This window comes from Mirounga leonina, unplaced genomic scaffold (genome assembly GCF_011800145.1).
Source record: "Mirounga leonina isolate KUSES-001 unplaced genomic scaffold, KU_Mleo_1.0 Mir_376, whole genome shotgun sequence".
Taxonomy (NCBI): domain Eukaryota; kingdom Metazoa; phylum Chordata; class Mammalia; order Carnivora; family Phocidae; genus Mirounga; species Mirounga leonina.
Genome location: NW_023270718.1, coordinates 728613 through 755737, shown reverse-complemented (window position 1 = coordinate 755737; position 27125 = coordinate 728613). Strand labels below are relative to the sequence as shown.

Sequence of the window (27125 nt, the reverse complement as noted above, 5' to 3'; positions counted from 1 at the left end):
ATGTCCAGGCTCGTTCTGCGGGGGACTAGGCGCCCTGTCTCTCTTCCTTCTTCGTGCGCTTGGCTCATATTCCCTCTTCTGTGTTTGGGCTGTCCGCAGCTCCGATCCCGCCTGGGGCTGCACCTCTGGGTCTCACGGGGACCGAACAGAGGGATGACTGTCAACAGGCAGGGGCGGGCGTGGTAGGAGACAGATGCCCACAGGTCACATATTGGGAAACTGAGGCATCGGTGAAAGCATTCTAGGTTGGGTGTATCTGGTTTGGATGCATGCTTTGGGTCTTATTTAGATAAGTCTTTGATCCACTCTCTCTTGGCCTCAGGCATAACCCTGGAGAGATCGGAGATTTTGTTCGTGTGTGCATGGTGGTGGGGTAGCGGGGAGGAGTGTAACCGCAGGAACCCGTGGAGAGGATCCCGTAGCAGTATGCTCCAGGTTACCCGGGAAAAACCAGTCAGGTCTGCGTTCTCCTATTTTCTAAGGCTTCAGTTTGGGCGGTGACTGCATCGTCCAATGAGAATGGCGAATTTTTTTCTAGGGGCCAATCCCGGAGGCCGCTCCTGTTGCCAGGCGCCCAGAAAGCAGGGTGTGAACGACACCGGGAGGCGGAGCTTAGAGGAAAGCCCGTTGCTAGGGAACTAAGCGCCTCGCTCCGGAGAGGCGAGACTGGGCATGCGCGGCGTCGACGCGTGAGCCGGCGCGCCGCGGTTTGAAAGGCCCGAAGCCTGTGCGCTTGCGCACTTCAGCCCGCGCAGGGAGCACCCCCCCACACCCCCCCCCCCCCGAAACTCGGACCTTCTTTCATCCTTCGCGCCAGGCGAAGCCCAAGACGTTGACATGCCGGAGATCCGTCTCCGCCATGTGGTGTCCTGCAGTAGCCAGGACTCGGTGAGGAGCTGGCTTGGGAGGAGGTTGGAAGACGTCAGGGAATCCATGCGGGGGCACCACAGGAACTTTGGGAGAGTGAAAGGGAACTTCACGGAAGTCTGTGGCGGGTCATGGGGGAATTCCAGGAGGCTATGAGGGAATTCTGGGAGAGATGTGGAATAGGGGAACTTCCGGTCGGGAAAGGAGGCACTGGGGAGCATCCAGGGGAAAATGTTACAGGGGACTCGAGGCAGGGTGTGGTGGGATTAACGGGGAATTTTAAATCGGGGGCAGCGCAGAGGGCTCGGGAGGACTCAAAGGAATAATGTGAGAGCCGGGGACCGAGCTCTCTTCCCTGTACCCTTACTTTCCTTTTTCCACGCTTATCTCCAGACCCACTGTGCAGAAAACCTCCTCAAGGCGGACACTTACCGAAAATGGCGAGCAGCCAAGGCAGGCGAGAAGACCATCTCTGTGGTGCTCCAGGTGATCCTGCCCTCCCCCTGTCTCCTTCCTAATAGGAGTCTGGAGACTCAAGGTTCAGACACGGCTCTTGAGCCAACTGGCAGTGGGTTAAGACACTTTCCCTTCTGGACTTCAGCTTCCTTACCTGGAAAATGGGCAGCGTGATTGCTGTGCCCCTTAGCAGAGGACACAGGTGGCCCAAGGACTAGGCCAGGATGACCATAGGAATCAATGTGTGGTTGTTTTTACTTTCTGGGCCTCAGTTTCCTCAGCTGGAACAGAGTGCATCATTCTCACTATCCTGCCTCCTGAAGTCAGTGGGCTCAGGGCTGGAAAGTGTCCCCGAAGTTCATGGAAACCAATCAACCCCACTTTAAAGATGGGGAAACTGAAGCGGGAGGTGGGGAGGAGTGACGTGGTTAGGCTAAGTGCCATTCTAGAATGCTTGCCAGGTTCTTCTGAGTGCTCTCACCCACTCTTCACCCCAGTGCTGTGAAGTTGGAGGCAGGCACGGAGGAAAGTGTGGTTTGACCCCATATGGTTACAGAATTCCAAGCGGGCTGTTCCTGTCACGGATAAGAAACTGGTGGGAGGAGAGAGCTAAGCATGTTTGAAGCATCTGCTCTGTGCTGGGTACTGGCCTGGATGATCTCGCTGTTCGCAGGTGCAGTGTGACGCAGGGGCCCTTATCACCATCAGTCAATGGCATGCTAAGACTCAAACCCACATTGGTGCTCTGAACACTTTGTCACACTGCTTTGTGTTCACACACTGGCTTTCTTTTTTTTTTTTTTTAAAGATTTTATTTATTTATTTATTTCAGAGAGAGAGAGAGACACAGCGAGAGAGGGAACACAAGCAGGGGGAGTGGGAGAGGGAGAAGCAGGCTTCCCGCTGAGCAGGGAACCCGATGTGGGGCTCAATCCCAGGACCCTGGGATCATGACCTGAGCCGAAGGCAGACGCTTAACGACTGAGCCACCCAGGCGCCCCTGCGGAGGGATGTTACGGAGCAAGGCTTACATGATTGTGTCGAACCTTTTCTTGGTATCTCTTTTGCCCAGTGGTTCCGAAAAAGTTGGAGCTCACAGAGCCTTTTTAGAATTACAGAGAAGCTGAGGATTCTCTCCCCAGGAAAAATACGCAGACCTATAAGACTTTCTGATTTTAGAAGTTTAAACATCTTCTCAGTCCCTAACAGAGTAATAATAATGAGAGCTGACATTGGTTCAACATTGCAACTGCCAGTTATGTTTTTGAACACCTCACATGGATCAACTCATTGAATCTATAAAAACCCCATGACCTAGAGTCTAGTATTATCTCCATTTGAGAGATGAGGAAACTGAGTCCCAGAGAGGTTATGCCACTTGGTTAAAGCCAGTGTTTAAAACTGAGGAGGTACAAAACAAATAAATATATAAACTGAGGGAGGGACAAGTTGCTCACAATTTAGTCTTGGGACCTGGATTCAAGTCCCCATCTCTTCCTCTTACTCATTCTGTGACCTCAGGCACATTTTTCCATTTCTCTGAACCTGTTTTCTCACCTGTCCATTGAGAATAATGAGATCTAAGCCCGGGGTCATTGTGAAAATGAGGTGACATAGCGTCTGCAAAAGTGCTCTGTCAACAGGTAGATGTTTGTGTAAAGGGAGGGATTCGTGTTTTTATTACTGGGTGATGATTCTCCTGGGTTCTCTTAGGATCAGGTGACCCTGGGAGAATCACATTCCATTCTGTACCCTAGTTGCAGTGGGAGCAGAGAGACCAGAGGGAAGAGAGACGTGACAGGGGGATGCGGGAACCAGAGGGGCCAGAGCAAAGCACAGGGTTCTCTGGTCTGGGAGACTGAGGGAGATATTGCAGCTGTCACTGAAATGGGAAACCCAGAGAAGGGGCAGCTTGAGAAGGTGTACCTTCAGCTGGAATGTCCAGGCGTGCCGTGACTTTGGGACTGAGGTCCAGGTGGCAGTTAGGAATCAGAACCGGACCTGGATGGAGACAGAGGTGTGGAAGTTGCCAGCACAGGGGCAGGACCTATAGACTCAGGAGTGAATGGATTCTTATGTCCATTCGTTCACTAATTATTTATGAAGCGCCTTCTATAGGCCAAGCACTGTTTTAGGTCCTGGAGCTACACAGCAGCAGACAGCACGAGACCAAAATATGTCAGTCGTGTGGAGCTTTCATGTTAGGAGGGAAAGACTGACAAACCAATATGTAAAGAGCGTCAGAGGGATGGTGACTGCTGTGGAGTAACATTAAACCCTTAAGAGGAAAGGGGAATGCTGCAGCTGGAGGAGGAGGCAGTGACAGGAAGTGTTTCTTTCTTTAAAGATTTTATTTATTTATTTGACAGAGAGAGATAGTGAGAAAGGGAACACAAGCAGGGGAGTGGGGGAGGGAGAAGCGGAGTGGGGGAGGGAGTGGGGGAGGGAGAAGCGGAGCAGGGAGCCCGATGCGGGGCTCGATCCCAGGACCCTGGGATCATGACCTGAGCTGAAGGCAGACGCTTAACCGACTGAGCCACCCAGGAGCCCCAAGAGGTTTTTCTTTTAATAGGGATCCAGGAAGGCCTCCCTGAGCAGGTGACATTGAGCACAGTGAGCTATGTAAAGATCTGGGAGGAAACACAGACTGCGGCGGCCTGGCACCTGGCGTGCTGGAGGAACAGCAAGGAGGCCAGTGTGGGTGCAGTGGAGTTAGCCAAGGTGGGGAGAAGCAGATGAGCTAATGGGGCGGAGGTGGAGGGCCCCCAACACGCTGAAGGCCTGAGAGCCACTGTAAGTACTTGAGCTTTTACTCTGGATGAGTTGGGAGCCACTGAAGGGCTCTGAGCAAAGGAGGAACAGAAGCGAACTTAGCTTCTCATGGAATCCTGCTTTCCGCATTGAGAATAAAGCGCAGGGGGCAAGCGGCATCGCAGCGACTGTTAATTTATCCCACATGAGAGACACTTTGGGCAATCTTTTTTTTTTTTTTTAAAGATTTTGATTATTTATTTGACAGAGAGAGACACAGCGAGAGAGGGAACACAAGCAGGGGGAATGGGAGAGGGAGAAGCAGGCCTCCCGCGGAGCAGGGAGCCCAATGCAGGGCTCGATCCCAGGACCCTGGGATCGTGACCTGAGCCGAAGGCAGACGCTTAACGACTGAGCCACCCAGGCACCCCCACTTTGGGCAATCTGATTGCATTTGGCAATGGCCAGGATTCAGGGTGACTCCAGATTCATCTAATGCTAATTCTGGTTCTTGTCAAGTGAGTGGAAAGGCAGACCTTTCCGGACACAGATGCGTGTGGATTAATCTGTGGAGTGTTCCTCCCAACCATGTTATGCAACATCTGGATTGCCACACAGGGTTCAACCCTCTGCTCGTGACGGCCACACACCTTTTTTGTTTGCGGTAGCTGACGGAGGCTCCGAGGATAACCCATCAGCTACTCCCAGGAGGGGAGTTCCAGCTTCTTGGCTAACCGCTCCTGGGCCGGAGGGCATGGCTGGGACGAGGTCCAGGTAGCTCTGGTGCCCCGCTGACATGCGTTCTTTAGAAGAAATGCTTAACAGCAGCGTGGTGCACGTTTTGTGGTGGTTTTTCAGTGGCTTTGCCCTCGTGGCGTTTTCAATTGTTTTTCGCTTATTTGATTTGTAACAGGTGTACAGCGAAGCGCACTGTTCAGTGAATCCTCACAGACTGCAAGCCACGTACTCCCCATCTACACGCCATCCACATCCGAGTCACAGAACGGGCCCGGGCCCCAGGCCCCCTGCATTCCTTCCTGTCCCTTCGCCCCACAGGGTAGCAACCGTCCTGATTTTTAGTAGCACAGATTCGTTTTGCCTCTTTTTGAATTTTATATAGATGGAAGCACGCAGGATAGATGTCTGTGGCTGCTGTCACTCAGCCTGATGTTTGTGACTTTTTTTATTTTTAAAGATTTTATTTGACAGGGAGAGAGACGGAGCATAAGCAGGGGGAGCGGCAGGCAGAGGGAGAGGGAGAAGCAGGCTCCCCTTCCGAGCAGGGAGCCTGATGTGGGGCTCGATCCCAGGACCCCAGGACCATGACCTGAGCTGAAGGCAGACACTTAACCAACTGAGCCACCAGGTGCCCCTGGTGTTTGTGACGCTGATCCACATTGGTGGGTGTAGCTGTGGATGGCTCGTTCTCATTTCTGTGTAGTACTCCATAGCTGGAGAATACCATTGCAGTTTTATTAACTTTTTTTTTTAAAAAAAGATTTTATTTCTTTATTTGAGAGAGAGAGAGAGAGAGCATATGCAGGGGGAGGGGCAGACGGAGAGGGAGAAGCAGACACCTCGCTGAGCAGAGTCCCCGACAGGGCTTGATCCCAGGACCTTGTGATCATGACCTGAGCCGAAGGCAGACGCTTAACTGACTGAGCTACCCAGACGCCCAGTTTTATTAACTTTTTGAATGAGTATTATATGTATATGGTGCAAAATTTAAAAGGCACAAAAGGGTTTACACCCTCCTCTCCCTGCTTGTTTCCACCCTGTCCTGTTCCCTCTATAGGCAGCCACTGTTGGCAGTTTCTCACGTGGCCCTCCTGGGTCACTGAGCACCCATAAACAAGTTTGTCCACCTCTTCCACCAAGTACATAGTATATGCACCGTTCTCCCCCCTTGCTTTCTTTCAAATAACAATAGATCTTGGAGATCCACTGGCATGGGGTAAAGTTCTACCTGATTCCTTTCTTTCTAAATAAATAAATAAATAAATAAAGATTTTATTTATTCATTTGAGACACAGAGAGAGAGAGAGCATGAGCAGTGGGAGAGGCAGAAGCAGGCTTCCTGCTGAGCCAGGAGCCCAATGTGGGGCTTGATCCCAGGACCCCAGGATCATGACCTGAACCGAAGGCAGACACCCAACCATCTGAGCCACCCAGGCACCCATACCTGATTCCTTTAAATGGTGCATAACCTTGCCTTTCCTGGACGTGGAACAATTTTTTAACAAAATGTCTCTCAGGAACTTTGCGAGCCTTCCCAGCCCCATTTGTTTTCCTGTCGTGAGTTATGTCTTCCTGAGAAAGGTGCACATGAACCTGGCCACGGATGACCGGCATTTCATGCTTGAGCTCGTCTCCTAACCGCTGACGCTGAACACTTACTTTTTTTTTTAAGTAAGCGTGGGGCTTGAACTCACAACCCTAAGATTGAGATCTGAGCTGAGATCAAGAGTCAGACGATTAACCAACTGAGGCTGGTCGCCTCGCTTTTTTTTTTTTTTAAGATTTTATTTATTTATTTGACAGAGAAAGAGACAGCAAGAGAGGGAATACAAGCAGGGGGAGGGGGAGAGGGAGAAGCAGGCCTCCCGTGGAGCAGGGAGCCCGACACGGGGCTCAATCCCAGGACCCTGGGATCATGACCTCAGTCGAAGACAGACGTTTAACGACTGAGTCACCCAGGCGCCCCAATTTTTTTTTTTAAGATAAAATTCACATACCATGAAATTCACCATCTCAGCCATGTAAAGCGTACAATTCAGTGGGTCTTGGCATCTTGACAGCGTTCTGCAGTCACTACCACTAGTCGAGAACATTTTTATCGCCCAGAGAAACCCCATCACCATTCAACAGTCACTCCCTGTTCCCTCCGCTGCCCAAGCTGCCCCCCCGGCAACCACTGATCCACTTTTTGTCACTGTAGATTTGTATGTTCTGGACCTTTCACATAGACAGGATCATACGCTATGACCTTTGTGTCTGATTTCTCTTACCGAGCATACACCCGAGATTCCTATGTGTTGTCATGTGTGTCAGCCTTTTCTGTTCCATCACATGGGTACACCATATGCTGCATGTCCGCTCATAAATTGATGGATGTTTGGGTTGTCTCGATATGTGAACACTGTGGCCGGAAATTCTTTATCACAAAGAAGAAATACAAGAAATACACAAAGAAGAAACACATGTGCGTGTTTAAAGTACAAGTAGTTAATATATGCAAAAAAAAATCATTCACTCACAATACAGATTGAGCCTTGTGCTTTGTCATGTGGGAAAGGTAAAGATGTTGGCTTTTTACCTCGAGGGTTGGAATAGGGGAGTTGAGAAGGAGTGTGGGGCTGTAGGCAGGCAGCTGCTGGGTCAAATTTCTCTCCGTCATTAGCCACGTGTGACATGTGAGCTATTTCTTTAACGTGTCTGAGCCTCTTTGCCCATCTGTAACACCGGGAGAGTAACAGGCCCTTCCTCCTAAGGGTAGTTGTGAGGTGAGGATTCATGGATGCCCGGCCCACGAAGAGCTTAGCCAATCGTGATAGACAGAGTCATGGCCTCTAAAAGACATCCACGTCCTGATCCCTAGAACCTGGGAATGTGTCACTTTACACAGCAGAGGGGACTCTATGGACGTGGTGAAGTTTAGGATCTTGAGGTAGTGAGATTAGCTTGGGTTATTTGGAGGATAGGAGGGGACCCAGCATCCTCACAGGGGTCCTTATAAGGAAAGAGGGAGGCAGGACAACCAGAGAAGGAGACATGAAGAGGGAAACAGAGGCCGGAGTGATGCCGTCGCCGGCTTCGGAGGCAGAGGAAGGGGCCACAAGCTGAGGAACACATGTGGCTTCTAGAAGCTGGAAATAGGGCAAGGAAACAGACTCTCCCCTAGAACCTCCAGAAGGAATGCAGCCCCGCTGACACCTGGATTGAAACCCTGTGAGACCAAGTTTCAGGCTTCTGACCTGCAGATCTATAAGAGGTGTTGTTGTTAGCCAGTGAGTTTGCGGTCATCTGTTACAGCCGCAGTGGGACACGAATACACCAGGCCCCCGGCACACAGGGAGAATCTGAAAGTGTTGGCCACGATGATTCCTTTGTGACAGGATGGGGACACTGAGGCAAGTGCCTCACCAAAGCCACTTGGTCAGGGAGGGCAGAGCCCGAGTTACAACTCGGGGCATTGGTTCCTTCAGCAAATGGTTACTAGGCGCTTCCCGTCCATCTGTCCATCCATCCATCAGGAACGTATTGAAGTTCCTGTGGGAACAGTGTCCGCTGACATTTAGGAGCGTTTGCTCTATGGCAGGCACTATTCCAGGGGCTTCTTATGTATCCCTCATTTGAATCTTCACAACGACTCTCTGAGTTCGAAGTTGTCACTGTGCCCATTTTATAGGTTAGGAAACTGAGACACAAGGGGTGAAATGAAACTCTTTGCTCCAGGGTCACACAGACTAAGTATGCAGAGCTGGGAAGGACCAGACACTGTTCAGCATTCACAACACAGTGGGGAATGACTTAGATACTGTCTCTGCCTTCATGGAGTTTAAAAGTCTGGTGGGGGAAACAGATGCCAGACAGATGCAAATAAAAAGTGTAGTTACATAATTAAGTGGTGATAACTGAAGAAAAATAAGAGTGGTTTAGGCAGTGGGGATGGCAGGTGCAAAGGCCCTGTGGTGGAAAGGAGCCATTGTGCTCTTGGGACAGAAGGAAGGCTGGCGTGGCTGGAGGGGAGCCATCAAGTGTGGCAGGAGGCTGAGAAGTCAGACTAGGACCTGTGTACCTGGGCAGCACCGCACACCGTCCCAGGGCTCAGAGCTGTGGAGGCAGCGGGAGCCGTCAGGAGGCCAGCTTGGCTCTGCCATGGGAAGCCCCTTCCCTCAGCACCGCCTCCTTCTCCAGCGTGCTCGTGATGGGGTGGAGGAGCACGCGTGGACTCGAGCCAACCTCCCTGGGCTGCAGGCCCGGCTCTGCCACTCACCAGCTGTGCGACCTTGGGGAAGTTACATAACCGCTTCCTGCCTTTGTTCGCTCGTGTGTTAAGTGAGCCATTGTGAGGAGAGGGGATGCATGTATTGCGTGTCCGGTACGACGTGAGCACTTCAGTGTTCGCTGCAGGTGTTACTGTGGCTGTTATTTTCGTGAGTCATCTCAGCTCCTTTCAGGAGGAGGGTTATAAGGACAGCCCGCCCATCCCACACGGAAGAAAACCGCGGCTCAGAGAGGTTGCACGGCCCCCGGGCTTGCTCAGCTTAGAAATGGCAGGGCTGGATTTGAACCCAGGCTCGCATCACCCCAAGTCCAGGCTCCTTCCTCCCCTGTAGGGATGTCTCTGTGTGTGGCGGCATGTAGGCGAAGTCTGGGCGAGTGACAGGGCCGACTGGAGCATCGGATGCTCCTGGGGGCGGTGGACTAGGTACCTTTGAGTGCTGTAATAACTTGTCATTCTAGAAGCCAAAGAGAAGAGCCCCGAACTGGAGAGCCGACTTGCATCTTCCATTCCTAACTGCCTTCCACCCCCACACGGCTTTCTGTGCCTTTAACTGTCAAGATGGGAATGGCAGACCCTTTTTCGGGGAGCCTTCCTCCACATAGATAGCTCTTTCCTTCCTTTAGAAAGTAGTTATGGAGCATTGACTAACAGTGCCTCCTGATTGACCGGGGCAGAGTGTCTACTACATGCTGTGTAGTGTGGCCATAGTATTTGTGTGTATACTCCTGGATTTGGTGATTATCCCCATTTTACAGATGAGGATACTGAGGCTCCCAGAGACTGGCTGACAAGGCCATTTCGCTAGTGTATGGCAGAGCTGGGATTCAAACCCAGGAAGCCATGGTGAGCAAAACCACACCAGGCCCCTACCTGGGGGGAGCTTCCTCAGAGTCCTGTGTGACTGGGGGGGAGAGGGGATAGATGTGCCATTTGTGTGCATGATTATTTGAATGAAGTTGGAACCCTGGCAGGTGCTACCACGGAGAGCTCCATGGCAGCAGGTTCCACACCGATCTGGCGGAGTCTGGAGGTGTTGGGGAGGCAAGCATGGGGGCTCATGCATTCATCCAGGGAAGATCTCCTGAGCTCCAACCTCTGGGCCATGCCCTGTGCTACACACGGGGGACACGGTGACACCCCTTACCCTGGCTCCCACTGTCACAGAGCGGACATTGCGAGGGGACGTGGCAGCCCAGCTGGGGGTCAGACCTCTCCCGAGGGCCCACAGTGAGGCCAGGGGCAGAGCAGGCCCTGACAGTGGGCTTTCCCCTCCCACAGCTGGAGAAGGAGGAAAAGATACACAGCGTGGACATCGGCAATGACGGCTCAGCCTTCGTGGAGGTGCTGGTGGGCAGCTCGGCTGCAGGGGCTGGGGAGCAAGACTACGAGGTAAGCAGGGCTTCAAGTTGAGCCCCATGCTGATCCCTGCCCCAGGTGCCCTCAGCCCCGTTCCCGCCAGGGCCTCCTGGGTGAGTCCCACTGCCCTCTGCCCCCTGGAGGAGCAGGCACGGGTGATAAACCGCACACCAGGGCAGAGACCCGCGTTTGCTTCGGGGAGGGGGCTGTGAACAACCGGGCACACTTGTTTGGTCTAAGAGGCAGCCACTGCTTGAGGGCAAACCTGCTTTTCTGTGGTCCCAGAGGTTCTCACAGATGTCCTGGCGAATCGAGATTCCGCATTGTTTGGGATGCCTCTGTTAGTCACTTTATTTTTTTTTTATTTTTTATTTTTTTAAAATATTTTATTTATTTATTTGACAGAGAGAGACACAGTGAGAGAGGGAACACAAGCAGGGGGAGTGGGAGAGGGAGAAGCAGGCTTCCCGCTGAGCAGGGAGCCCGATGCGGGGCTTGATCCCAGGACCCTGGGATCATGACCTGAGCCGAAGGCAGACGCTTAACAACTGAGCCACCCAGGCGCCCCGTTAGTCACTTTATATGGGACAAATGTTGACAAGAAAGAATGCCTTTTGCTCTATTAAAGATATTTTATTTTATTTATTTTATTTATTTTTTAAAGGTTTTATTTATTTGAGAGAGAGAGAAAAAGCAAGCGCGGGGGGAAGGGCAGAGGGAGAGGGAGAAGCAGACTCCCTGCGAAGCAGGCTCCCCGCTGAGCAGGGAGCCTGACATGGGCTCGATCCCAGGACCCCAGGATCACGACCTGAGCTGAAGGCAGATGCTTAACCGACTCAACCATCAAGACGCCCCTATTTTATTTTATTTTTGAAGATTTATTTATTTGGGAGAAAGAGAATGTGAGCGTGAGGAGCGGAGGGGCAGAGGGGAAGGGAAAGAATCTCCAGCAGACTCCCTGCTAAGCTTGGAGCCGGATGTGGGGCTGTATCCCGGGACCCTGAAACTATGACCTGAGCCAAAATCAAGAGTTGGCCACTTAACTGACTGAGCCACCCAGGCGCCCTGCTCTATTACAAATATTTTAAAAGTTGGCACAATCCTTTTCTTACTGGTTGAATTCATTAGAGCTGGGTTGGTGACATCATAGTTAACCAGCTGGCTAATCCACAAAATGTTTTGGGGTAGAAATAAACCTACTTGGAAAAGCAAGTTTATAATTTTAAGTAAACAGTAAACCAGTTTCTTACAAGATGAGTTTTTTTCCTTGCAGTGAGAAACTATTTTTAGTTGAAGTGTATTTTGCAAACAGTAAAATGCACAGATCTTAGTGTATGGGTCGAGGAGCTCTGACAACTGTATACCTGTGTGACCGGCCCCCAAGTCAAGACGTGGAGCCTTGCCAGCATCCCGGGGAGGTCCCTTGCACCCCTTTGCAGTCATTCCCCGTCCCCCCACCCTCGCCAGCTCAGGCATCCTCTGGTCTCTTCCGTCACTCCAGACTAGCTTTGCCTGTTGCAGAATTTCATATAAATGGAATTTTACAGTACGTACTCTTTTTGTGGCTGGCTTTTTTCAGTCAATGTCCTGTATTTTTGAGATTCTTCCATACTGCATGTCAGCCGAGTAGCATTCACCTCAGGCAGAGACCACAATTTGTTTCTCCATTCTCTCGTGGATGGGCGCCTGGGCTTTTGCCACTTTTTGACGATTATGAAGAAAGCTGCTTGTGAACATTTTTGTACAAGCCTCTGCATGGAGATCTCTTTTGGGTAAATACCTAAGAGTGCAATTGCGTTGTCTTAGGGTAGATGTATGTCTTAACCTTATTGGACATTGACAGTTTTCCAAAGTGGTTGTACTGTTTTACGTTTTCTTCAGCAGAAGCTGAGAGTTGTAGTTGCCCCGTATCCTTACCTGTCCGTGATGTTGCCAGTTGTTAACTTGTTAAATTTCAGCCATTCAGATGGCATGTGGTGGTGGGTTTTTTTTTTTTTTAAGATTTTATTTATTTATTTGAGAGAGAGAGAGAGATCACAAGTAGGCAGACAGGCAGGCAGAGGGAGAGGGAGAAGCAGGCTCCCTGCTGAGCACAGAGCCCGATGTGGGGCTCGATCCCAGGACCGTGGGATCATGACCTGAGCTGAAGGCAGACGCTTAACCATCTGAGCCACCCAGGTGTCCCACATGGTGGTATTTTATTATGGCTTTAAGTTGCATTCTCCTGACAAGTAATGTGACATCGTGTTACCTTTCACGGACTTACTAGTATTCATTTATCTTATTTTATGAAGTGTCTGTTCAGGTCTTTTGCTTGTTTTTTATTGGGTTGTACGTCTTTTTGTCATGCATAGGTTTATTTATTTTTTCTTTTCAGATACATGTGTTGCAGATTTTTCCCCCAGTCTGTGACTTGCCTTTTCATTATCTTAAAAAAATTCTTTTAAATTAAAGTATAATTACCATACAGTGTTGGGGCGCCTGGGTGGCTCAGTCGTTGAGCATCTGCCTTTGGCTCAGGTCATGATCCCAGGGTCCTGGGATCGAGCCCCGCGTCGGGCTCCCTGCACCGCGGGAAGCCTGCTTCTCCCTCTCCCACTCCCCCTGCTTGTGTTCCCTCTCTCGCTGTGTCTCTCTCTGTCAAATAAATAAATTAAATTAAAAAAAAAAACAACCATACAGTGTTATACTAGTTTCAGGTGTGCAATGTAATTATTCAACATTTCTGTATCTCACTCAGTGCTCATCACGGTCCAGGCACTTACCTTTCCATTATCTTTTTTTTATATATATATATATTTATTTATTTATTTTTTAAGATTTTATTTATTTATTTGAGAGAGAGAGGGAATGAGAGACAGAGAGCACGAGAGGGAAGAGGGCAGAGGGGGAAGCAGACCCCCCGCTGAGCAGGGAGCCCAATGTGGGACTCGATCCCGGGACTCCAGGATCATGACCTGAGCCAAAGGCAGTCGCTTAACCAACTGAGCTACCCAGGCGCCCCTCTTTTTTTTTTTTTTTTTTAAAGATTTTATTTATTTATTTGACAGAGAGAGATCGTGAGAGCAGGAACACAAGCAGGGGGAGTGGGAAAGGGAGAAGCAGGCCTTCCGCTGAGCAGGGAGCCCGAGGCGGGGCTTGATCCCAGGACCCTGAGATCATGACCTGAGCCGAAGGCAGACGCTCAACGACTGAGCCACCCAGGCACCCCACCTTTCCATTATCTTAACAGTGCCTTTTGATGGAGCTGATGAAGTCCAATCAATCTAGGTTTTTTAAAGTTCCTTCCTTCCTTCCTTCCTTCCTTCCTTCCTTTTTCTTTTTTTTTTTACTACTTTCTTTTTTTTACTCTTTTCTTTTTTACTGCTGAGTGCCTTTTGTGTTCTGTAAGGAATATTTGCCTGTCCCAAAGTCATAATGATATTCCCTGTACTAATTTCTTATTGCTGCTATTACAAATGACCACAAACTCAGTGGCTTAAAACTGTAACACAAACCTACTGTCTCACAGCTTTAGAGGTCAGAAGTCCAAAATCAGTCTCAGTGGGCTAAAATCTTAGTGTCAGCAAGGCTGGGTTTCTTCCTGAGGCCCTAGGGGAGGATCCATTTCCTTACCTACGACAACTTCTAGAGGCCGCCTGCATTCTTGGCCTGTGGCCCCTTCCATCTTCAAAGGCAGCGATGACAGTACTCTAACATGTGCTTCCATCCTCACTTCTGTGACTCCGACTCTCCTGCCTCGCTTTTTCTTATAAAGACCCTTGTGATGATACGGGGCCCACCTGGATAACCCAGGCTTATCTCCCCATCTCAAGATACTTAATCACATCTGCCAGGTCTCTCTTGTTATATTCACAGGTGCCAGGGAGTAGCACATGGAGCTCTTTGGGGCACCATGATTCTGCCTGCCACCATCTTCTGTGTTTTTTTCTAGAAGCTTTATAATTTTAGATTTTACATTTAGATCTCTGATCCATCTCAAATGAATTTTTGTATATTGTGTGAAGTAGAGGACAAGGTCCTTTTTTTCCTGTTTTTGTTTTGTTTTGTTTTGTTTTTTAATGTTTATTAAAAATACTCTAAAAAAATATTTTCTTGGGGTGCCTGGCTGGCTCAGTCAGTGGAGCATGCAACTCTTGATCTCAGGGTTGTGAGTTCGAGCCCTACATTGGGTGTAAAGATTACTTAAAAATAAAATCTTTAAAAAAAAAAAAAAGGAAAGAAGGATTTTCCTTTTCCCACTGAATTGTTTTGGCTCTTCTGTTGCAAATTAATTGATTATATATGTGTAGGTTTATTTCTGTACTTTCTATTCTGTTTCATTGATACATATGTTTATCTTTGTGCCAATACCACACTGTCTTAATAGTAAATACTGAAATCAGATTGTGTTGGACTTCCAATTTTGGTCTTCAATAGTCTCTTAACTATTCTAGATCCTTAGCATTTATTTTCATGTAAATTATAAAACCAGCTTGTCAATAACTTCATTTATTCCAGACTTACAGAAAAGTTGCAAAAGTAGTACAAAGCATTCCCTTATAACCTTCACTCAGATTCCCCAAGTGTTAACACATAGGTACATATTTTTTACTGAACTGAAAGTAAGTTGCATACGTGATTTTGTGTTATCCCTATTCCCTACAGTGGATATTTCCTAAAAAGACAGACATTCTCTTACTTAATCTTAGTACAATTAATCAAAATTAGGAAACTAACCTTGATCTAGTACTTTGTCATCTGATCTCAGACCTTATTCAGATTTTCTTCATCAGCCCAATAATGTTCTTAATAGCAAAAGAAAATTCAGAATCATGCATTGCATTGATTTGTCATGTCTGCTTGGTTTCCTTTCCCTGGGAACAGTTCTCGTGACTTTCTTGTCATTTTATGCCACTCACATTTTGGTATGATAGAGGTCAGTGACTTTGTAAAATATCACTCATTGTACAAAATGATGTTTCCTGATGATTACATGTAGGCTGTACACCTTTGGCCAGAACACCACAGAAGTAATGTTGTGTTTTTCTCGGTGCATCAGATAGGAGCACATGCCACTGACTTGCTCTATTACTGATGGTGGTAACTTGGGTCCTTTTGTTAAGGTGGTGAGGGCCAGGCTCATTCACTGTAAAATTACTCTTTTGCCCTTTGTAATGAATAAGTATTATGGGGAAATACTTTGAGGCTATATAAATATCTTGTTACTCCACAAACTTGTATGCACTAATTTCAGCATCTGTTATTGATTCTTGCCTAAATTATTGATGCTATTTGAGGGATACATTTTTTAATATTTATTTATTTATTTGGGGGGGGGCCAAGGGAGAGGGAGAGAGAATCTCAAGTAGACTCCACACTGAGCAGGGAGCCTGACGTGGGGCTCGATCTCATGACCCTGAGACCACGACCTGAGCCGAAACCAAGGGTCAGACGCTTAACCAACTGCACCACCCAGGTGCCCCTGAATGATATGTTTTTAAATTTCATTTCCCAGTTGTTGATAGCATAATAAAAATAAAATTGATATTTATATTTTGACCTTGTATCTTGTGACCTTGCTAAATTTAGTGATTAATTTTTATAGGAGAATCCCATGGGATTTGTGTAGATCCCTTGGGATTTTTTTTTTTTTCCTAGACAATCACATTGTATGTGAATAAAGACAGTTTTCTTTCTTTCTAATCTTTATGCTTTTTTTTTTCTTTTTCTCATTTTATCACACTTAGTATCTCTAGTACAGTGTCAAATAGAGGTGGTGAGAGTAAGACATCCTTGTCTTGTTCCTGATCTTACTGGCAAAGTGGTGAGTCTTCACCATGAAATACAATGTCAGCTGGAGATTTGTTTATAGATGTGTGTTGTCAGGCTGAGGACATTCTTCTCTAGACTACTTTGGTGAGAGCTTTTTTCATGAACATGCATGGAATTTTGTCAAGTGCTTTTTCTGATCTGTGAGGTACATTTTCACAAATGCGGTTTTCCTTTGGCAAACATTCTCATTCTCAAAGATTATATAAGTTGTAAAAAAAACTGAAGCACATGAAATTTTGAAGGTTTATTTGAACAAACAATTCAACTCGGGGGCTCAAACTGAAAATGATTAGGGGTGTTCTGTGGGCAGGCTAGGGCAGAGGTTTTTATAGAGAAGACGCTGAAGCAAACCAAATTGGCTAGAGTTTAAACAGTTGTCTTGTTTGGGAAAGTCTAGTTATTTGGCTGTTAAAATAGTGGTTCTTGAATTTCATTTTCTCAGACTTGAGAAATTTAGTTGGCTGTTTATGATTCATTGTGTTTGCATTTCATTTTCTGATTCTGGCTTAGATTTGGGTTTATTTACAGAGGCTCCCTAAGCACTAGAGTCACCCAGTCCCAGAAACCCTGCTTGTTAACTGTTTTAACAAAGTCAGCAGTTTTGGGGACTATTAAAAAAAATTCTCTGTTCTTGGCAAACAGATTTGGATCAAAATTCTATTTGTAATGATGAAAACTGAATAAGTGCGTTTTTAGTTACAGTTTTATTATATCTTTATAGGTGAATGTTTATTATTAGCCCTCTTATCTGTCTAGCAAGGTGGAATGGCAGTCGGGGCTTTATCTTTTCAAATTCTGAAAATGCCGATGCCCAAAAGTCTCCCATTCTTTCAAGAATTTTGATTAAACTTCTGCTGGAGTCCTGCATTTTTATTATAACTTCTAACCAAGACTGAATTAAAGACTTGGGGGATGCCTCGGTGGCTCAGTCGGTTAAGTGGTTGCCTTTGACTCAGGTCATGATCCCAGGGTCCTGGGATTGAGTCCTGCATCGGGCTCCCTGCTCAGCAGGGAGTCTGCTTCTCCCTCTCCCGCTCCCCGTGCCTGTGCTCTCTCTCTCTCTCTCTGTCAAATAAATAAATAAAACCTTAAAAAAAAAAAAAAAGACCCTGGGACTTGTGTTGTTTAGCTTCCACCCAGAGAACAGATGGGGCTGGAGGAGTCCAGAAAGAAAATGAAATTGAAGGGCAGAGCAGGGCTGGTCCACATTGGGGTTGCCTGTACAAATCAAGTGTAAGGCACCTCGTGTAATAACTAATACCATTTCCTGCAAGATCAACCTGTTCTTTTCTTCCTCCTCCAAATTCTACAAGGGAAATACATAAGCTTTCAAGGTTAACATAGTCTAGAGAATAAAGGTTTAGCCCTAGAACCTTAAATACAGTGTCGGATAATAAAAGTCGGGTAACTAGAGTTGTTTTCTTTTTCCAACGAATGGGAGGAGTGAGGACATCTACCTGGTGGTATGGGTAGCAGCTGCCCGCCATAGTTCGCATTGCCCCTTCATTGTTGTCACTGGGTGATCAAATCAGCTCCCCTGTCGGCTCAAAGTCAGGCCTTTTATAAAAAAGTCAAGGCCAGGGAGACAGCTTTCTTTCTGTAGAATTGTCTTTGTCTTTGTTGTTTCCTCTTCATAATCAGAGCTGAGCACAAAGAGGCCAATAGTTAGATTCAATGTTTTTCTCAGCAAAAGGCTTTCTTTTCTGATTTCACCAAAGTTCACAGCATGTCTGTGAGAAAACACAAAGTAAAACAGAACATAGCCAACTCAAATTGGCTCACTGCGTAAGAATATTTATTGTTTCCTTGGGAGGGAAGTCCAGCATTAGGCAGACCCAGAGTTGATCTGGCAGTCGGGGTGCTTGGTTGGCACCTCTTGATTCTTTGGACTTGTCCGCACAGTTACAAGAGGATTGCTGCTGCTCCATCCGTCACCTAGTAGCACCCAAAGCAGGGATTGGAGGAAGTGGAATGGCAGGAGTTCAGTGGCTGTCTTCCATCCTGTTTCTCAGTAATGAGGAAGGAAGATCTTTCCCAGAAGGCGCCAGCAGCCTTCCTCTTACCATCACATTGGCCAACTGGGTCATGTGCCCGACCCCGACCGGCCATTGGCAGAGGGAATTAATTGCACGGCTTGGACCAATCATGGTTTATCCCTTAGTGTTGGGCACATAGCTCTTCCACTCTTTTTCAGAACTGCCTGGTCCGTTTGATTCTCATTTGTCCCTTCATCATACCATCAGGAACTCCATTTATTTCTTTAAACTATTAAATATACTTTTATATTGTGTGTTTGAGAATTTCAATGTATGCAGCCTTCATGAGTCTGAGTCTGCAGTTTGTGGTTTTTTTTTTTTTTTTTTTTTTTTTTGAGATTTTATTTATTTGTGAGAGAGAGAATGAGAGACAGAGAACATGAGAGGGAGGAGGGTCAGAGGGAGAAGCAGACTCCCCGCTGAGCAGGGGGCCCGATGTGGGACTCGATCCCGGGACTCCAGGATCATGACCTGAGCCGAAGGCAGTCGCTTAACCAACTGAGCCACCCAGGCGCGCTGCAGTTTGTGGTTTCTGCTGCTTGTTTCCATATGCCTCATGGTTTTGTGTGTGTGTGTGTGTGTGTGTGTTAACCGCTGTTCTTTAGGAATGTGTCTGTGGGAAATCTCTGAGGACTTGGTTTGAAGTACATTCCTCCAAAGAGGATCTGCCACGGTTTCAGGTGATCTTGTATACATGGGTCTGCTGTAGGAAAAATGTTAGGGTTTAAAGCTGACGGCCAAGAAAGAATTCTTGAGATGTTTTTGGTGCAAAAAGATGGTTTTATTAAAGCACAGGGACAGGACCCCGGGGCAGAAGGGGTCATGAGGAGTGGCCCAATATATACTTTCAAGTTCGGAAGGGGTTAGGGAGAGCGTAAGCCTCCCAGTTATTTTGGAAACAAGGTTTCCAGGATCCTGAGGAGGCTAGCTATTGTTAGGAAAAGGTCATTTATTTTAGTAAAAACTCAGTCATGAGACTCTTCAGATGTATATCGGTGGGTCATATGCTTGGAGGATGACTGCCAACATGTATCTTGGGGAGTAGAGATAAAGGAAGTTTCCAAAGGAATTTTTGTATGTTAAAGTAGATTTACAGGATCCTAGGGGTCAGGCTAAGATTGCCTTTTGCCCTTAGCAAAGTATTAACATCGAGGCAGCTGAGTCCCTAGAGGAATGTCACTCTGCCTGTCTCAAGGACTTGTCAATGGGCTGTAGGTAGTAAGGAAACTTAATAATTTTTTTCCTGCCTTTGTTTCCCACATCAGGACCACTTAAAGTCTTCAGCTTGGGTTTTTCCATGCAGATAGCTCATGTGAATTTTTTGCTCCAAATCCTTGAGAGTACAGACTTGTGCTTAGGATTCCTCCAGAGCAGTTTTCATGTTTTCTCTGTTGTCCTCCAGAGTGAGGGCCTCCCACTGACACTCCACAAGGCACATTTTCCCCTAATTTACTCACGGAGGGTGTTGCCCTTTGAGGGGGCTAAGCTCCATATGAATTGGTGATGGTCTCTGAGCTACTCTTCTTCCTTGCTGGAGCCCCGGCTTTGTCTTCTGTTCCCGTCTCCACTACCCGCCCCCCCCCCATTAAAATTATGTTCTCTGGCACCCAGAGTCAGCAGCCCCGGCAAACACCAACCTCAGTGCCACCCACCCTATCAGTCAGGGTCCTGCCAAGAGACTGAAACCACACCAGTTATTGAAATTGAGAATTTAACCTAAAGAATTAGCAGCTACGTATTGAACCCGAGAGGCAAGAAGACCGAGGTGTGGTGAAGGAGTAATGCGGCGAGCAACTGCCACGCCTGGGGTCAGGGAAACAGCGATATTGTTGGAATTCCTGAAACGTCAATGCTTAGAAGCTTGGAAGTGGGGTTCCACAGAGCTGAAACTCAGACCCTGAGGAGCCGGCGCCGGAATCCCTGAGAGGGGCCAGATGACGCTAGCTCCGCAGGTGATAAGACGCTGAAACCAGATTCGCTGGCTGCCCTGGGGAGGGGCTGCTACAGAAGCACACCAGGGGTGATGCTCACTGGAGCCTCAAGAAGCGGGGAGCACATCCGTCCTCCCTCCTTTTGCCTCGCAGCCTCTCCATAGTTCCCCCTACTGGCAGGGCCCGAGAAGGAGCAGTCGAAGAGGCAGCCATGTCCCCACCCAGCATCCCAGCGCTGAGCCCCAAGAGAATCACTTATAACAGGTGCAACTCTCCTAGCTCTCTGGATTCCGCTCTCTTGTGCCTGGACTCCCCGATACTTCCTCTGCTTTCCGTGAACTCAGCTGTGCATTTCCAAAAGGTGTTTGAACATTATGCCAGTCACTGTGATTATTCTCCGCTGGGAGGGTTCTTTAAGGCCCGGTAGCGGGCTCTATGGCCAGATAGAGGAGACCCTGTGAAAGAATTTGGAGGGGGTTCATTTAGACCTGGAAGTGGAGGGATCCCTCTGGGGCCTGTGTCAGGGAGGAACTGACCTGAGGCCCAGAAGCAAGAGAAGAGAGAGGCGTTGAGACATGTGGAGGTGCAGGCTGGATCTGGTGACTCCCTAAGCCCTGCTCAGGCCCCTGCTTTTTTCCCGGCCCCAGGAGGTGTCATTTAAGGCAGCCAGCCCTGGTTCTCCTTCGATGTTCCTTCTTCCAGGTCCTGCTGGTCACTTCATCTTTTATGTCCCCTTCCGAGAGCCGCAGTGGCTCAAACCCCAACCGTGTTCGCATTTTCGGGCCCGACAAGTTGGTCCGGGCAGCAGCGGAGAAGCGCTGGGACCGCATCAAAATCGTTTGCAGCCAGCCCTACAGCAAGGTACCTGGGGCGGGAACTGGGGGTGCAGGGTCCTCGGTCCTGGGCAAGGAGCGAGGTGAGGGGCCAGCATTGAGTCCTAGAGGGCTGGGAGGATGGGGTAGCTGATCTCCCCAGGGGATTGGGAGGAGGCTGGGTCCCAGAGGCCTCTGAAGGGGTTTGCGATCCTTCTCATAGGTGATGCTTCATTCCCTAGAGGATGTCTGGGAAGGGCGAACTGCAGGATCTCAGAGGGGAATGGGGAAAGGGGGCAGCTGTCTTGGCAGAGGAGCAGTCTAACAGTTACCATCACGGGATCTGGAATCAGACGCTGAGTCCACCACTTCTTAGCTATGTGACCTTGGGCAAGTGACTTAACCTTTCTGACCTCAGTTTCCTGCTCCTCATAGGGTTGCTGTGAGGTAGGGATGCTAAGCTTTGGTAACAGCAAGACTTGAGTATGTCATGACATATGTCCACCACACAGTGGAGGTAGACTTCTTACCCAGGGACCTGTCTTGGGGGATGTTTGTCCGGTCATCCAGGGACCCAGGCTCTGTGTCCAGCCGGCAGAGTGGGAAAGAGCCTGGAGCATTTCTGTGTTCCAGAAGTGGCACACAGTGCTCCCTCCCATTCTGTGGTCAGGAATTCGGGCATGCGGGAGAGGATTCACTCGGACCCCCAGCAGCCTCTGTCACTTGCCATGAGGCTTAACGGAGCTGGTGCACATAAAGGGCTCACAGCTGAGCCCAGCCCAGAGTTAGGGCTCACTAGCAGCTTGATGTTATTATTGTCATCATTGTCCTCTGGGCACCTCCCTAGACATGTGTGTCCGTAAGAGGGAAAGAGCCAGGTGAAAGGGGCTTGGGGTCAGGCCTCTGTCCTTGGCCAGACTTCCTGACCCCCACCCTCTGTTCCCAGGACTCCGCCTATGGCCTGAGTTTTATACGGTTTCACAGCCCCCCAGACAAAGAGGAGGCAGAGGCCTCACCCCAGGTAAGCTCTACCCACCTACCCCCAGAGCCTTCTCCCTACTGCCTCACCCCCACCTGCCAACAGCCACTCACTGTGCTGACCTTGTGAGACCTTAGAAGGTGACCAAGCTTGGCCAGTTCCGCGTGAAGGAGGAGGATGAGGGTGCCAACTCCCTGAGACCCGGGGCCCTCTTCTTCAGCCGGATCAATAAGACCTCCCCAGGTAAGTGTGGCAGCTTGAGTCCTCAGGGAGTCCAGGGTTGGAACCTGAAGGTCTGAGGGAGGAGGAGCCTAGGGACTCCTGGGTCAGAGGGAGGAGGTGGCTGGGGGCCTGGACTGACCGGATCACTACTGGGCTTTGGGAACAACATTCTGTCCCCTGGGTAGGAGCGGAAGGCTCTCAGGGCCCAGCCCTCTCACCCTGGCTCCACTTTCTCCCTCGGTAGCCGCAGCTGGTGACCCGGCCGGACCCAGCTATGCCGCTGCTACTCTGCAGGCCTCTAGCGCCACCTCTTCAGCCTCTCCCGTGTCCAGGGCAGTGGGCAGCACCTCCAAGGTGACGTAGTCAGACCCTGGGGGGTGGAGAGGGCGGAGAGAGGCTAGGGGCCTCAACTCATCCCAACCCCTCAGCCTCAGGAGTCCCCCAAAGGGAAGAGAAAGTTGGATTTGAACCAAGAAGAAGGGAAGACGCCCAGCAAACCATCAGCCCAGCCCTCACCACCTGCCGTCAAGAGACCCAAATGTGAGTGCTGGCTTCCTTGTTCTTGTACGGGCCTGTGCTCTTCTGTCCTGAGGGAGGAGGGGCTGGGAGTAGGACCCCTGGGTCTGAGGGAGGAGGGGGCTGTGGGTCTGGACCCCTGGGTCTGAGGGAGGAGGGGCTGGGGGCCTGGACTCCTGGGTCTGAGGGAGGAGGGGCTGGGGGCAGGACTCCTGGGTCTGAGGGAGGAGGGGGCTGTGGGTCTGGACCGCTGGGTCTGAGGGAGGAGGGGCTGGGGGCCTGGACTCCTGGGTCTGAGGGAGGAGGGGCTGGGGCAGGACCCCTGGGTCGAGGGAGGAGGGGCTGGGGGCCTGGACTTCTGAGTCTGAGGGAGGAGGGGCTGGGGGCAGGACCCCTGGGTCTGAGGGAGGAGGGGCTGAGGACCTGGACTTCTGGGTCTGACAGAGGAGGGGCTGGGGGCCTGGACCCCTGGGTCTGAGGGAGGAGGGGCTGGGGGCCTGGACTCCTGGGTCTGATGGAGGAGGGGCTGGGGGCCTGGACTCCTGGGTCTGAGGGAGGAGGGGCTGGGGGCAGGACCCCTGGGTCTGAGGGAAGAGGGGCTGGGGACCTGGACTTCTGGGTCTGAGGGAGGAGGGCTGGGTTTAGTCCCAGTAGTACTAAATGAATCCACTCTTTGTCTTCCCCAGTGTCAGCTCCCACCCGCACCCTGGCCACCACCCCAGTCCCTGCCCCAGCACGAGGCACAGTGCCAGAGAAGACCCGAGAAGGCACTGAGCCCAGGGGATCCCGAGCTGGCCCGCAGGAGCTGGGGAAGATCCTTCAGGGTGTGGTGGTGGTGCTGAGTGGCTTCCAGAACCCCTTCCGTTCGGAGCTCCGGGACAAGGCCCTAGAGCTGGGGGCCAAGTATCGGCCGGACTGGACTCCAGACAGCACCCACCTCATGTAGGCCTATGCCCTCCTCCTCTCCTTGCTCCCCACTGCTTCTTCTTCTCCTTCTGGCTCCTCCATCTTGCTTTCTCTCTCTCCCTGTCTGCCTGTCTACCCATCTATCTCTGTCTCTTCATTTCTCTGTATCCTCTGCCTCTTTTTCTGATTCCTACATCTTTCCCTTGGTCTCCTAATGTCTTTTTCTGTTTCTCTCATATCCATCTCTTTCTCTCTGTCTCTGACTTATCTCTCTTTTTCCCCCGTCCCTGTCTCTCTTTCCCTTTTCCCCGCTCAGACCACACCTGACTGACCACACCCTCCCTTCTGCTTCCCCACCAGCTGTGCCTTTGCCAACACCCCCAAGTACAGCCAGGTCCTAGGCCTCGGAGGCCGCATCGTGCGGAAAGAGTGGGTGCTGGACTGTCACCGAATGCGGCGGCGGCTGCCCTCCCGAAGGTGAGGTCTCTGTTGGGGGTGGCTGCGGTGCCTGACAGCTTCAGTGGGGCCCTTCCAGAGCTGGAAGCCAGGGCATCCTGAGCGATTAGTACATGCCAGTCACTGTGGCTTCCTGAGCACCCTCCCCCCACCCCATCTCCCCTGAAGGGCATGATATGCTGTTTGTCTGAGGCCGGATTCCTCCCCTAGGTATCTCATGGCAGGGCCAAGCTCCAGCAGTGAGGATGAAGGGGGCTCCCACAGCGGCAGCAGCGGGGATGAAGCCCCCAAGCTTCCCCAAAAGGTCCTATGCCTCCTGCCCTGGCGTGGGGGAGGGTGCAGTGGGAGGAGGACATGGGTCTCTTGTGGTACCCCAGACTCTCCACTCCTGCCTTCTGCAAGAACACACACTCATACGCATGCTGCCCCCTCCCTCCTCAGCGCCCCCAGACCAAAACCAAGCCCCCTCAGGCAGCAGGACCCAGCTCACCTCAGAGACCCAAAACCCCAGAAGAGACCAAACCAGCCTCACCAGGGCCCCAGGAAGATACCGACACTGAGGGGGAGCAGTCAGGTCAGAGCCTGAGGGAGGAGGGCCTGGGGGCCTGGACTCCTAGGTCTGAGGGAGGGGGAGGGGCTGGGGGCCTGGACTCCTAGGTCTGAGGGAGGAGAAGGGCCTGGGGGCCTGGACTCCTGTCTGAGGGAGGAGGAGGGCCTGGGGGCCTGGACTCCTGGGTCTGAGGGAGGAGGAGGGCCTGGGGGCCTGGACTCCTGTCTGAGGGAGGAGGGGGCTAGAAACCCAGACTCTTGCATCTAAGGGAGGAGGGGCTAGATCCCAGACAATGGATCTGGGGGAGGGAAGGCTGAGGGTCTGAGATAACTGGATCTGGAGGGCAGTTGAGGTTGGGGGTTGGCATGCCTGCATCTGTGCTGGGGAAAAAGGCTGGGAGGGAGGGTTGCCAAGCACGTGCCTTGCATTGACTAAGCTTCCACTTACAGAAGAACAGGGCAATGGGGCAGAAGATTCTGGGGATACCGAGGATGAGCTGAGAAGGTATGGTGGGGCTCGGGAGTCGAGGTGGCCCCAGGCTTGGGTGGAGGGCGATTTGGTCTTCATGCTCTTCCCCCACCCCCTTTGACTCTCCCAGGGTGGCCGAGCAAAGGGAGCAAAAGCAGCCCCCTGACCAGGGGGAGAATGGCGAGGACCCGTATGCAGGATCCACAGATGAGAACACAGACAACGAGGGTCCCCCAGAGTCTCCTGACCTGCCAGTTCCTGAGCTCCCAGGTAGGAAATCTCTCCCTGCCTCCCGAAGTGGGATTTGTCTTTCTCAGTTCTCAGCTGTGGCCCCCCAGCCAGCTCTCGGATCGTGGCTGCTCCCCACGACTTGTGACTTGTCTCCCCACCTCCTTCGCCCATACTCCCTGCCTCTGCTACCTTCTTGTTGCCTTAGGAAACAGGCATCCTCTCATGCCTTCCCTCTGTTCCCCTCCTGACTTCCTGGTGTGACCACATCCATCACAGTCCTCTGCCGGGTGTGACCCCCTTTGGCTTTCCAAGTGCGAACAGCACCTCCCTCACCTGCCCCGCAGGTTTGGTTTTGTTGGAATGGGAGGTCACCCAGGCATACAGATGATGTGGGCACTGATCTCTGTTGCGACCTAGGTGGTGATGGCATTGCTGTTTGTCACCCCAACACGAATGCAGGGGGCATGGGATGGAGGCAGGGGTCAGAGCCTTGACCAGCAGAGCATGGAGGGAGAAGCTGGGCAGCCAGGGTCTGAACAGAGGTGAGGGTCAATGGCGATTGGAAGAGGCCGTTTCCATCCGGCTCCTTGTGGGTGATGGGCAGGAAAGTACTTTGATCCTTCAAAGCCCCAAAAGTGGCATCAGCAAGTTGATGGTTTGGAGAACCATGTTAAAATGGAACAAAGAAAAGAGCCGTCCTAAAGGTCAGAGCCCGAGAAGGTACTGGAAAACACCCAGCTCCCAGAAAGGTTCTGACAGGCCTGGCTGAGAAGCACCGTTTGTCCTGGACGGCTCTGCCAGGGTTGCATGAACACCCCTCTCCAGCCGCTGTACCGGCCTCCTTCCCGTCTTGCTCCGAGTGTTCTGTGGCTCCTGGCTGGGGCTTTGAAACTCCGGGGGCCTCACACTTGCCTCCTCCACCCTCTCCCCTGCAGACTTCTTCCAGGGCAAACACTTCTTCCTGTACGGAGAGTTCCCTGGGGACGAGCGGCGGAAGCTCAGCCGATATGTCACAGCCTTCAATGGGTCAGTGTGCAGGGGTGGGGGCGCAGGTAGGGAGAGGTGGTGCTAGCCTGTGGGAAGGAAAGTGATCGGGAAGACGGAGAAGGGGCACGCCCTGCAGGATGGGCACAGGCCCTGCTCGCTCTGCTCGGCCGCCCTGGACGAGCAGCGTTCCCTCTCTTCCTCTTCTCTAAGATGAGGCTCCCCCCGGCCCGGCCTCTGGAAGGCGCAGCAGCAGTGGGAGCCCTCGGTATTGTGGCTGTGGCAAGGCTGGCACAGGGGAGAATAACGGGGGCCCGCAGGTAGCCTTGGAGAGTGGTTGGGGACCAGGATGTCAAGAGAGGGGACACTGATTCTCTGCTTCCCTCCTTCTCCTGCCAGGGAGCTTGAGGACTACATGAGCGACAGGGTCCAGTTTGTGATCACAGCACAGGAGTGGGACCCCAGTTTTGAAGAGGTGAGTTCCAGAGGGGCAGGGAAAGGGACACCCAACCCGTCCTTGTGTCACCTCCATCCCCTCCTCACTCACATGTTCCCATATGCACCCCGCTCCGCCTTGCAGGCCCTGATGGACAACCCCTCCTTGGTGTTTGTCCGCCCCCGATGGATCTACAGTTGCAACGAGAAGCAGAAGTTACTTCCGCACCAGCTTTATGGGGTGGTGCCCCAGGCCTAAAGTATGTGCTTTCATGCATATGCATGCGTGTACACACACACACACGCACACACACAAGATGAGCTTAATAAAGGTGACCTGGTTTGGA

The 27125-nt window shown here is 50.8% G+C and overlaps 2 protein-coding genes across 7 annotated transcripts in view; one reads left to right on the top strand and one right to left on the bottom strand.

The window, feature by feature from the left end:
- The window catches only part of PINLYP (phospholipase A2 inhibitor and LY6/PLAUR domain containing), a 5784-nt gene extending 4902 nt beyond the window's left edge, over positions 1-882 (bottom strand). For both annotated transcript variants that reach the window (XM_034986643.1, XM_034986642.1), the window contains exon 1: positions 796-882. The gene's annotated coding sequence lies outside the window, so the exon portion shown is untranslated. The remainder of the gene's footprint in view (positions 1-795) is intronic.
- Positions 668-27125, top strand: XRCC1 (X-ray repair cross complementing 1). Of its 5 annotated transcripts, none has more exons than XM_034986635.1 (17): positions 668-888; positions 1261-1353; positions 10361-10471; positions 20922-21080; positions 21978-22052; positions 22148-22253; positions 22477-22586; positions 22661-22772; positions 23435-23690; positions 24015-24131; positions 24321-24414; positions 24552-24684; positions 25110-25164; positions 25259-25398; positions 26295-26385; positions 26743-26818; positions 26924-27125. In XM_034986635.1, the coding sequence occupies exons 1-17, from the start codon at positions 838-840 to the stop codon at positions 27035-27037; spliced, it is 1893 nt and encodes a 630-aa protein (XP_034842526.1). In that variant the 5' UTR covers positions 668-837; the 3' UTR covers positions 27038-27125. The 5 variants fall into 5 exon arrangements, with proteins under 5 accessions (XP_034842526.1, XP_034842530.1, XP_034842529.1 ...); XM_034986638.1 differs by lacking the exons at positions 668-888; positions 1261-1353 and adding exons at positions 19900-20240; positions 20373-20580 and having other exon boundaries at positions 10417-10471; XM_034986639.1 differs by lacking the exon at positions 10361-10471 and having other exon boundaries at positions 781-888.